The following is a 13,422-nucleotide window of genomic DNA, read 5'->3' as shown; positions in this document are numbered from 1 at the left end:
TATGTCCCCTGAAATGAAGCAAATACAGAAGAAAGTGTTATGTTGATAAATCTTATCAAATTTTGATAAGTACTGAATAATTTGAGCCAATTAATTGCTACACAATAGATATAAATACCAAATAAAAGATGAGATTGAACACTTTCTCACCGAAGTCTTCTGTAAAAAGTTTGCAATCTAATAAATGGAAATAATACAGAGTGAAAGAGAAAATTGTGCATTCCCTACCAAGAATAAGGGGCCACATTTAAAGGAGCCAATAGTAATGGGAAAGTGTGCTCTCTTCTTTTCAGCCGTAATATTTGATGATGTAGAATACTTGTGAAAAATGGAGGAGAAACAAATTATGCGTTCTTGTTTATGTGATTAATGCCCGAGTTCTGTCATCAAGTATAAGAGGTTTTCACTTTTACTGTTTTAGATAAATTATTTTTGTTTCATTTTAAATTATTGAAAACTACATTTGAATTTCATATGTCTTCTGTAGCATTAATCTAGTATCATACTCTGATTCACACACAGATACATGCACACTTTTTAATTTTCTAAACATTTCTTGAAGGGATTGGGGGAACCTAAATTAAACAAAAAGTGGTACTTAAGTTGGATTCCCTTCTTTTACATTCCATGTCACCACATTCCCTTGAGTCTTTCCACGTCTGTAACAGCTATTTCAGTACCATTTGCTTGTTTCTCTCACTCTACTCTTAAAAGCTGTTTGTTTCTCCCCTGGGAGCTGCTTTTAATATTCCTTCCTTCTTAGTCATCTCTATATACCCTGCTTGGGCAACCTCATCCTTTACTTACAGGATAAAGACCTTCTCACAAATCAGTATCTCCAGCTCATTATCTTTCTTTAGCCTTACTTACAACCTCATATATCCCACTAGACATATCATTTAGATTTTAGTATTTCTGGGTGATTTAGCATTTCAAGCTAAGAACTGCCTTTCCATCCTCAGCTACCATCCATTTCATCCCAACAAAAAACTGTTCCTTTTCATAAATTATGAATAGAACCATTATCCAAAGCTCCCAAGCCAGAAACCTGGGCATGATACTAAACTTCTCCTTCTATCTAATCCTCTATTCTCCCAACCAAAGGTTAGCCAAAGTCTATGAAACACATCTCTTAACTATCTCTCTCACATAGCCCGCTATAATTGTCCTACTTAGACCCTCAACACATGTTTCTTGGACTGATATAATAGTCTCATAATAGGTATTCCTGCTTTAAGCTTCTTTTCTTCAGGATTACATGTTATTTTGCTGTACATCACATCATAATCCTCCACTGTCTATGTCTTTTACAATTGTCCTCTATTGCCTAAAATATAAGACTCCAAAGCCCTGTGTGTGCATAATACAATCAATCTATCATGATATAGCTTCTGATACTTCTTCAGTCTAATTTCCCATCACATCCCATATTTTAATGGGGATTCCTTGAAACTATCATTCACTTTATGCCACCTAATTTGTATCATGTGGTGTCCCCTCTACTAAAATGCTTTCCTCCTTCTAGCATACCTATTCCAAAGGACTCTTCATCTGTGGCAGATGCTTGACTCGCCCACATGAGTCCACATGTTCCTGCCCCTGTGACATCATAATACCTCATACCTGTCTCCACTACCACATTGGTCACATCTGTTTGCTTAGTAAACAAGTAACATGAATGAAGAAGGCCAGGAGTAAAAAAATAGAGAGAGAAGTGAAGACTGGAAAACTGGAGAACATCTTTATCTTATTCGAAGTGGCCCATAACCCTACAGCTCTACTTCATAGCAGGGACATTTTATTTTCTTTCATATAGACTTAATATTTTGCAAATAGTAAGTATCCAGTACATATTTGTAGAAGACATAAAAAGTTATTTTTTTCATTTAATAATTAAGCTACTTTTTTCCTACTGAATGGGCATTACTCAGATCGCCTATCAGTGGTTCTTCAAGTGTGAGACCATCAACGTCACCTTGCAATGTGTTTGAAATGCAAGTTCTTGGGCCCTACACCAGAACAACTGATTCAGAAACTCAGAAATTCACCAAGCCGTGTTTTAACAAACACTTCAAGTCATTCTGATGCCCAAGAAAGTTTGAAAACCATGGTCTAGGTTAATGAATGTTTAGATAGAACTATAAAAATAATTTTAAGTGAAAATAAATGTAAAAAAAAAACCCTGAAATTTCTGAAGCATCTTATAGTATTTTTTTAAAGTGTACTTTTTCATTTAATCTTATTAAAGTACTATAAAGGACATCCATTATTTTTGAAAAGATTAAAATTACACTTTCCAAATCAAAGATAATTTTACTTGCACGCTTGCTAAAATTTTGAATTATTCTAAAAGCTTCAACTGAAGCTAAACCTATCCACACAAAATATAATTGATAATTTAGGCAATTATCTAGCTAATTTAAGCCACTAAAATTTTATTCATATGCTTTGGACTCAATACTCTGGATAATTGACACGTAAAATACACATTTGCCTCAATAGCTACATTACTCCCTCAAATTTGTATCTCAGTTTTTAGACCTCAAGCTAAGGAACAAAGAAATTTTCCATAGAGCTGGTTTATAAAAGTGCTTTTACAGTGTTTTTACTATTCTCCACTGGAGCTGAAAGTCATTCTTTAATTTGAAGATGAAGAGCTGCAATAGTAATATAGAGTTTCCCATTCAGTAAGCATTACTATAGAAACAATCTGTTATTCAGATGAATTTAATTAAAGGTTTTACACTGTAACTAATGTTTACTATTCTTCTGCATTTTGAAGTTTCCTCTTTTTAAAGATTAAATTTGATGAAAAAGGAAACATGACATGGTTGCAAAAAACAAATCTGAGGAAAGTTTAGTCATAGTTGCAATAAATTTTATGTCATGTGCCTTTCCCAACCCCCAGGATTTGAACAAAGTGTCTATTTCTAAGGTCAAGAAAATTGCTAGTAGTTGAAAAAAATACATTATTTCCTCATTAACAATGGATGTTAATGAACGCCCAAATTGGTATATCCACATCAGAGAGCCCCCATGTGAGTATAATTTGGAAAATTTTGTTACCTAGCAACACCCAATCAGGGGCAGTCCCTATTCATACAGCATTTGGGTAACTGGTGTCTGTTCCATTTGTGTTTGGAAAAGTCCATCAAGAGAGTATCTGTTTATGTGATGACTACATGATCATCCATGCTCAATTTTGGTTAAGACGTTATCACTTCCACAGGACTTGAATGGAGTTTTTAATTTGACATTTACAAACAGAAGGAATCTATCAAAAAGAAAGTATGGGTATTGCATGCATTGATTTACTAAGCTGTTATTTTAAGCGCATAGAAACTGAATTAGGTGTATATTTTGCTGCTGTGTTTGCTTTCATTCCCAATCCCCTCTCACTGAGAGATTTTAACCCTAAGAGGCTGAAAGCAGTCCACCACTTTGTCCTGTCTTCTGCCCTATCCCCCTTATCCAAATTCATGTTTCTTGCTTCTTTGCTCTCGTGATGACCCAGCCAGATCACAAGCAGTGTCCCTCAGATATCGTCAACATTTGTGAACATGTTTACGGGAGTGCTCTGTTGCTGCTGCAGCTCCTGTAATTGTTCTCATGCCTTGCTACAGCACTGACTCCTCCAACCTCCACTTACTGCCTTTAACTCACATAACTTACAGATTCCAATTAGACCTCATCCTTACTGCTCACTGTAAGATCTTGCTTTTTTCTCTGGTATCTAATACCCTAGGAAATGTCACAGGATTCTTAGCCTTTCATGGCATTACCGATCTGATCTGCTCCTTTAGAGAACCTTGTATCTAGCTTCGAGTTTATTAGGTCAGTAGACTCCCTGGTGATCTTTTGTTATCGCTGACACTAGGCCTGCTCTGGCTACAGTGGAACATTTGTCACCCACTAATCAGGGTAGCCACTTGGCTAAAATTGAGTTCACATTGAATGATAATCTTTCCCAGTCTAGCTGCTATCTACATCCTTCTTTGACAATATTCTGAGTTGTTCTACCAGCTCATAGGCAATGTTATATACCTTCCTACATATGTAGGAGTAGGAGAGACTCATGTCCTTGCAGGATCCCTCTATGAAAATTTTCTTCCAAAAAAGAAAAAGGCAGCTATGTTAGTCATTATCTCTGTTTATCCCACCAAATCTGATTTTCTTCTCTCTCTGATTCAGGAGTTAAAGTCGTGTTTCTCTGCAAATCCAGGGTTATGTGGTTGGAGAAAATTCTCACACTGATTTTAAGGCTTCAGATTTAATGTCAGGCTTGTAAGTACTCTGACATTAGAAAGGTACACAGATACCAATTCACACATCCTTATTTTGTGTGATAATAGGTGACTGTAGGCTTAATTCAGATCATATTTTTTCAGGCCAAAAGATGGCTACATTTCTCTCTCTGTACTGGATGCTGTGGCCCTAAGCCCAGACATCTTCCTTAGGGCTGAGACAGCCCGGCTGCTGGAAATATCAGCTGTTCCAGATGCACTGCTACCTCTCCCTAGAAATTGTGGTCTAAGGCAGGAAACTACCTTACCCAGCATTATGGCCTTTCCCATGGTGTAGCTTTAACCAGTGACTGGTAGATACAGGGAAGCAAAGGACAGGTACTCTGACTTCAATTTGGCAGAACTCTGAAGGGCGTATCCCTGCGTTTGAGCTCCAGGAGGACTGGCCGAAGCTTTAGCTGCATATGAAAAGCAGTTTAACTTTCTCTTCTTAATCCTGCCTTTTTAATAGACATAACATAATAGACATGAGAGTACTCCCTCAATAAGCCTTTTCACAATCTACTCTCAGGAATCCAATTTAAGATACCCTCCCACCACCCCAACCCTTTGTGAGGGGACAGATCTCTGCTTATGGCCTTTACAACAAACCTCACTTTACTCCCCACACAGATCCTCTCCTGTTTCACCATGGTCTCTAATTTGCTTGACTACTTGAACTTAAGTTTCTCTCTACTTTTCAGTCCATACTTCAACCTAGCGGAACCAAGCAGGAATAAACTGCTTCTAATTATATTTAATTGGGTTTTTGCAGTAAAAATATGACATAATCAAGGTTCTAAGAATTTATAGAAATGATGAAAAATTGAATGAAGGAAATGATTGGAAACTTGCCATTGTGTTGTGAGAAAAATCAATGATTGAAAATAGATGGAGAATTCTGCAGATTTTTTTTGTTTTTCCACAAGAAAATTATTGTTTCTAATATCCCTAAATGTAGTCTTAAGTTAGAAGAATTGCTTGGAGTCAAAAATGGGTGTAATAGTTTACTTCCAAACTGTAATAGATGAGAATCAATTCACACAGGAAAGAAGTGGGGAGAGAGAGAAAGAAAGAGGGAGAGGGAGAGAATAATAGCAGCAGATTGATGAGGTCTTCTCAAATTGGAAAAGTTTAGTAAAGCCAATTTCTAAAGCCCCATTACCACAGGAGATAGGTTATAAGTGTAGTTGTGATCATTATGATTTTATGAGAAATGTGACTAGCACAAATATGTCAGCAAATAAATTTAAAACTAAAAGGAATATAAAGAATCAACGAATCCTGGGGACCTTAGGGGAGGTCAATGTTGAAGGGCTTTAGTTGGAGAAGGGGAGTTAGTTATTCAACTTCTGAAATCATAAGCAAAATTGTGTGTATGCATTTATCTACATTTATTTCAAAGAGAAATCAGGATTTTCATTAGATTCTCATGCGGCTATTTATGACCCAAGAAAACACCAAACCTTGGGTAAAACTAAAATTAAGTCAAGGAAACTGCTGTTTTATGCTAACCTGACATGAATTTTCTGTATGAATTTGGCAAAATATTTAACATTTTTGCATGTGTACATTAAAGTTATAATTATAGACTTTTCACAGAGAAAGATGATGGGAATATCTATGTTTTCTTGGTTGAGAACTACAAAGTTGTTAGTTATATATGACAGGACTGATGAAGATGCGCCCTCCAAATTTATATTCAGCATCTTCACAAAAATGACATGTCCTGAGAAAGACATTATACTAGTAGTTAATTGTAACTACTATAATTATATTCATGTATATTAACAACTGTATGCCTTCTTAGATGAAAAGGATGTGTTTAAACAAAATTATAATCATGTAAGTCATTTACCAGTACTTGTAATTCTTTCTGGAAATGTGTAAAAATGTGTGCAAAACCTTTTTCTGTTTCTCTTATTTCACATTTATTGAGCATTATAGTAAATAGGTTAAATAGTATCTATTTTAATTATTCAAATTAGAAATCAAATATAATAAAATCTGAAGACTTAACTTGCACGGATGTTTTTCAGTGTTAAGATCCATAACAGGATTACACTCATCTATGTTTTATATTTCATGCCTGAAAGTGCTAGCATTGAGCAAAATTCTCAATGTGCATTCTTTCCGCATGAACTACAGTTAGACAACTAAATCTGTAATGCAATATAACATGGTCCTATTAACCTAGTGATGCAGAAAAGACCATCTGTACCACACTGGATATGACTAAACTATAGGAATGAACTAAATGCCTATGTGGTCATTAATTTAAGAAAGCCAGTGAATTGTTTTTTAAAGGAGGAGTGTGAAGTAAATGATGAAAAATTAACAAAAGTAGTCATTGACTTTCAATGCATTGTAATAAACTTGCAGAATTGATTTATAAACTGCTTTAAAACTCAATTTCATGTGCATTAAAGACTAATCAAATGACTTGGATGCAGTTCACTGATTTTCAACTTGGCAATTTACTTGAGAATATAAAAGTTATTAGTAGAGATATGTAAGAATGCTTGCAAAACAGTTATCACGATGAACTGTTACTTAATCTTATTTGCGCAGATTGGTTACTCTTGTCTTTGTCTTATTAATCCAGAGTTTAATGTTGATTGTACTTGTGGTTTGTCTGTATATTGTCATGTCTTCTACCACAGAGATAAGTAGTAGAATGATGGTTACCAGAGGATAGGAAGGGTACTAGGGTAGGGTGTGGTGGATAAAGTGGGGATAACTAATGGGCACCAAAATACAGTTAGATAGAAAGAATTAGATCTGGTGTTTGGTAGCACTTTAGAGCAACAATAGTTAACAATAATTTATCAAATATTTCAAAATAACTAAAAGAGTAGAAGTGGAATGTTTCTGACACGAAAAATGATACATGCTTGAGATGATGGATATCCCAATTACACTGATTTGATCATTACACAATGTATTCTTGTATCAAAATATCATGTGTACTTCATAAATGTGTACAACTATATGTCCATAATAATTAATAATAAAAATGTTTAATTCTATTTCAATGATTTGTATCATTATTAACTGCTAGACCACAAATGAAAGCTTATAATAATAAATTGGCCTTCTTAAATTCTCAAATTTTCTGTAACAGGTATTTTACATAAACTTCATAGATGAGTGAAATCAAATAGAGAGGACATGGTACAGAGTTCGCCCTTTTCCATGAACTGTTGAGTTCTACTCAATCAATATTTTTTGTTAAATGTCAGTCAGTACAATTCCAGGAGGTTAAAATTCTCTAAAGATAGTGACCAGAGCAATTAAATAGTCTAGTTTTCCTACAGTCAAAATTGAGCACATTCTGAGCTCAGTTTAGAATCTGTTTGTGAGAATTCATTTACCATGCCAAGTCATTCGGTCAGAGCTGGGATTCAATGGTGAGGAAAATAGCCTGGGGTCCTGCCCTTCTGAGGCCTATGGTCCAGTCATGGAAAAAAATTTTAAACAGAAAATCAACAAGTGCATAGTTATTAACTGTGGTGAAAGCTATGAAAGGGGTGGTAACCTGTTCAGAAGGAAGGAAAAGCTTCCCCATGAAATCACTTTGGTGCTGAAATCTAAAGGATGAGCTCAGTAGGTGAAGTAAAAAGGATCAAACAGAAAGAAGCCATGAATCTGAAAGAAGCAGAGGCCTCCAGGGGAATTAAAATTCCGTATGACTGGGTTCTAGAGAGTAAGAAGCTGCAAGATGGAGATAGTTTTGTCTTCCGTCCCCAAAGAGAAAGTTATTGGTAGCAGGAGAGGACAGGGGAAGAGTGGAATTGTGCAATAGTTTACATAATCATATATTAATTTTTCTTTCTTTAGAGATAGGGTCTCTCTCTATCACTTAGGCTGGGATGCAGTGGCTCAATCATAGCTCACTGTAGCCTCAAACTCATAGGCTCAATCTGTCCTCCCACCACAGCCTCCCGAGTGGCTAGGACTACAGGCATATACCACCATACCTAGCTATTTTTTTTTGTAGAGATGGGGGGTCTTGCTCTGTTCCCCAGATTTGTCTCAAACGGCTGACCTCTAGAGAGCATTACGCCTTTTCTTCACAAAGTGCTGGGATTACAGGCATAAACCAATGTGCCCATCCTCTGAATTTTTTAAAAGATAAAATTTTTTTATTATTTAAAGATAAAAATTATTAGTTTTAAGGGTAGACAATAAAGGTACAAATGTGAAGAGTGATTGGGATTCTTTTGCAGGAAATCATGTGAACCAGTATAGTATCTTGGAAAGATGTAGGAGCAGTGAAGATGAGAGAAATGAAAATAGACGTTCAGGAGGCGAAATGAACACAATTAAGGGATTGATATTAATGGAATATTGGGGATGAGTGGGAGAGAGAGAACAGTATCTAGAATGGTCCTTAAATCTCAGGTTTATATGACTGGATGGATTCCATTCACAAAAAAAAAAAAAAAAAAAAAGAAGAAGAAGAAAAACAAAAGCCTGGGCTTGAAGGGTCAGATTATGAAACTGGACTTGTTATAAGATTGTAAGGTGTCTTTCAAGTGGAGATGTTGATGAGTCTATTAGATATACAGTTTTGGAATGCAGAGGAGAGGTCTGGGCTGGAGATATATATTTAGGAGTCATTGGACTGAAGACAGAATTGAATATGTGGATATAGAAAAAAACCATTCACTGGAAGAGTATACTCAACATGGAGAAATGTTTGTGAGTTTTGAGAGTGTTCTTCCACGTTTTAGAAGCATCTTCAATGCATTGAGGAAAAGTTCATAGTAAATCTATTAAAGATAATGGTGTCTATGACATTTAAATAATATAAGAAGGTAGTTAATATTGCAACTCAAAGATTTAAGTTGACTGACTTAAGGTCAGTGTGTAATTGTAAAGCCATGGGTAATGTGGACCTAGACTACTGTGGGGACAATAAAAATGACAGATTATTGTTTGGATACTTTGTCCTCTGTTTTTATGTTATTTGAGGAGTGAAAGTTTTACTTTATTAGTTTTTTTAGTTTATAAACGAATGCATGCTTGACATAAAAAAAGATATATAAAGAAGAATGCAATACACTATACCTCCCTACTTCCAAACCCACCCACTGAGCTAGTCAACATTAAAAGTTTGAAACTTTCAATACAAATATATGAACAAATATAAGCTGTTGTTTTATTTTGATGAAAATTATGTGAACACGTGGAATTTAAACTTGCTTTTTTTTAACTTAACATTATATTTGAGCAACCTTTTAAAGAATATCGTTGGATTCCAAATAATAAAAATGCCATAATTTATTCAGTATTCTCCTTCTAATGGATAATCCAATTGTTTCTCATTTTTATGCCTTTGCAATATCCCACATGTGGATAACTGAGTCAAAATAAAAGTGTATGTTTTTTCATTTTAATAGATATTGTCTGAAGACTTTCCAAAGAGTTTGTAGTAATCTGCAATCCCACCACCAAAATGTCAGAATGCTCCCCAGCATTCTTTGCCAGCACTAGATGTTATGCTTTCTTTCATTTACTGCAAAATTGAAGACTAGAAAAATTATATCCTCTTGTTTTACTTTGCAGTTTTTACTACTAGTGAGTTTATATACCTAACAATTAAAGTTTAATATTTTAATGTGATATTTATAGTTAATATTTTAATTTTTAACATCTGCTCTTTAAAGTTTATATTTAGTTGTCCTTCTGTGAATCAACCACTCTGAGACAGACATAACATTATATGCCATACTATCCAATTTTGGAGCCAAAAAAAAAGAAAAGAAAACAGGAAAAAGAAATCTTTACCAGTATGGTGCATTTCTCTTTAAAACCAAAAGTCCTTAAGAATTCCAGATGGAATGATAAACCTCTCATACACAGTTGACCCCACTTTTTCCACCCAAACTTGACTCACAATATTATTCAGTACAAATCTTCTAAATATACAAGGTCTATTCTTTACCTCACCTCAATTCCTTCCTGCCTGCTCCAACACATTAGCCCTCCATCACCCACACATGTACATAGGCTGTACTCACTCCTGTGTCTATCCCTGGACTTACGATGCCCTAGATCATATTTCCTTAAAACTCTGTTCATCCTTCAATTTCCCTAGAAAAGTGGATGTATAGTGGATGCATGTTTTTATTTTATTAAAACTAAAAGTCTCCTGTCATCCAAATAATTTTATGTCGCTGATGTGGATCTAATCATCAGAAACATGATAAAATTATTTGCTGTTTTCTTATTACTTATATGATGCTTCACATTGGTCTCAGAGAAGTTTTCTACAATATCCCTTATTCCAACTATAACCATTGATTCATAATTATTTTTATATGGTATTTAAATGAGTCAACAATGTTTGTTTTTGTTACAAGATATATCATTTACCTTATAATAATGCTCTCTCCTGTCTCCATTTATAGGGAAATTTTTCGGGTTCAAGTTCCCTGGTCTGCGAGTTCTCACTTACAGAAAGCAGTCCTTACCACAAGAAGACCCCGATGTGGTAGTCATCGATTCATCTAAACACAGCGATGATTCGGTAGCCATGAAGCACTTTAAGTCTCCTACAAAAGAAAGCTGCAGCCCTTCTGAAGCAGATGACACAAAAGCTTTGATACAGCCCAGCAAATGTTCTCCCTTGGTGAATATATCCGGACCTCTTGACCATTCCTCTCCCAAAAGACAATGGGACCGACTCTACCCTGACATGCTGCAGTCAAGTTCCCAGCTGTCCCATTCCAGATCAAGGGAAAGCTTATGTAGTATACGGAGAGCATCTTCAGTTCATGATATAGAAGGATTCAGCGTCCATCCCAAGAACATATTTAGAGACCGACATGCCAGCGAAGGTATGTTTGATTTTTTTAAAAATGGAAACATATATTCACGGGTAATAAATGATTATTTGCATATTGTTTTAAATTTCAACAATAATCCCTATGCATTGGGGAAAGAAATGTGATTAAAGGCTATTAAAAATCTGAGTCCTACACTCAGAGTTGTTACTGATTTCCTCTTTGAACCCTAATGAGTAATTTAGTTTCTTCTGGCTTCTTTATCTGTATTTCTGAAATAGTATGATAACCATTATCTGCCTACCACATGGAGTGTTAATTAATTAATGCTTATTATAACATGCGCTTAGGTGATGAACACTATCATCTCAAGCATAATTAATTTTGCTGCATTTAGCAAATGATCATGCCCTGGAAGAAAGAATTTGTGCCATCAGAGGGCTAGTTCATTGACCGACTCTTTCCAAAGGGAGCAGCATAGGAACCGTGATGTACTGAGTGATCAGAAAGCTGTAAGCTGACAGGGGTGCAAGGTAGGTAGGAAGAAGGGGAAAAATGTAAAGGGAAAAAAGTCCTGAAAGTCCTGATCTCAACCAAAATCAACTGGAAAAGCAAATCAGAATTTATTTCTCCCTGACCTCTTTATGTTCACATTCTTATATTAGCCAGTAGTGAAATTAAGAATACTTAAAAAGCAATGGCAGAAACAATTCATCATGAACACAGTAATTGATAACGTTGGTTAAGTACTTACTATGTCTGAGGCAATGTAAGTGCTTGACACACATTAAGTCTCATTTTACTCTCATAACAAACCCAAATTAGGAATCATTTTTAAGCCCTATTTAATAAGTGAGGAAACAGAGGCTTAGATATGTTAAATAAATAACTAGACTAAGGTTACAGAGCTAGTCAGTGTAAGAGCCTGGCTTCAAACTCAGGACTGCCTGTCTCCGTAGTCTACAATCTAATTCATGCAATATTTTTCCTCCCTCACTCCTGCTCCTCCATGAAACCTTGCCATAGGAGGAGTCTGTTGAATCTCTTGACTTTCCCCAGGGAGTCTGAGAATCAAAGTTCCCGGAACGGGTACAGCAGACCCACTTTTCAGATTCGCATAGATTTGGGTTCTTGAGATACTGGCTGTCCAAGCTGTTGCTGGTTTTGTCTTTAAAACATTAATTCTTAGTGTGAGGTGTTAAGCACTTTGTCAGCTGATCACACTTATTTTTCCAGCCTAATTTCTAGCCCCAGCAAGACTCTTTTCCCTACTACATACTCTATTCTACACCTGCACGGATATAATTTGCCTTTTCCCAAAAATGTAACATGTGTTTTCTTGCTTCATTACTTTGTTATGCCTGGAATACTCTTCCCCACTTTGTCCCTCCTTATACTACCACTCAGCGTCAGGGACCCATTTCCCCCTTCCCAAACCAGAAGAATTCAATCATTTCACACTCAAGTTTACAAACCAATATTTACATATAGTGTAGCATGGATTGCATTTTATTTTTATTGTGTATTATATGTCTGTCATTCTTGTCAGATATGTAAACAAACAATTATGTTGCTGTGAGCTCCTCCAGGATAGGCACTCTGGCATAGTGAGCTCTGCACCCTTAGTATCTAGCACAATTGTCTACTTCATGGCAGATACTTGATAAATATTGGTGTGACATTGAGAAGACCATGTGATGTTGAGAGGACTGTGCTTGTGAGTTCTTTTTCAAAATCATGCAGATCAGAAAATAATGAGTTATCTGCTCCATCATACTCTGAAGTTAAACTGAAGTCTTAAGAGTAAATTGTATAGAGGATCTTTATCTAAAGGACACCATGAAGTAGAGAAGGCAGAAGAGGTGAAAGGAAGAGTTGGCAGGAAAAAGTTCAAAGAAAGATAAATTGATAGCTCAGAAAAAGATACAAGAACAATTAACACATCCTTTTAATCTGTGGGCCAAAGAGGGTCAAAAGGAAAAAAGAAAACACAAGGCCAATTCCCAAATTGGATAATCATCTAAGGTCCTAGCCCATTTAGTAATGGCAGACTCAATATTTCCTGACAGAATGAAACCACTAGAATTTGATCTTTGATCAGTGAGTCCTGTGGCTAAACATGACTAGTAAATTCAATATGGTAATTCAAATGGCCAGCATATGTTTTAGCTAGTTTAGTTAGTGTAGTCACTTTTAGCAATCATACTGACTTTTCAGAAGTTGACCTTTCAGTGATTCCCTAGAGAGATCCTGACTTCTATAACAGTAGTATAGTAAAATTCAAAAACAATAAATTTGAAAATCAAACTGATACGTAATCAGTGCATTGTACTGACTTAGCCTGTGTT

At 35.6% G+C, this 13,422-nt stretch overlaps 1 protein-coding gene across 2 annotated transcripts in view; it reads left to right on the top strand.

The window, feature by feature from the left end:
* KCNH7 (potassium voltage-gated channel subfamily H member 7) overlaps positions 1–13,422 on the top strand; it is a 478,778-nt gene that overhangs the window by 317,817 nt on the left and 147,539 nt on the right. For both annotated transcript variants that reach the window (XM_025404671.1, XM_025404672.1), the window contains exon 4: positions 10,700–11,128. In XM_025404671.1, the coding sequence (XP_025260456.1) occupies positions 10,700–11,128 (429 nt within the window). The remainder of the gene's footprint in view (positions 1–10,699; positions 11,129–13,422) is intronic.

The sequence above is a fragment of the Theropithecus gelada genome, chromosome 12 (assembly GCF_003255815.1).
Source record: "Theropithecus gelada isolate Dixy chromosome 12, Tgel_1.0, whole genome shotgun sequence".
Lineage (NCBI taxonomy): Eukaryota > Metazoa > Chordata > Mammalia > Primates > Cercopithecidae > Theropithecus > Theropithecus gelada.
The sequence above is the reverse complement of the archived record's forward strand: the minus strand, read 5'-3'. Positions and strand labels throughout refer to the sequence as shown.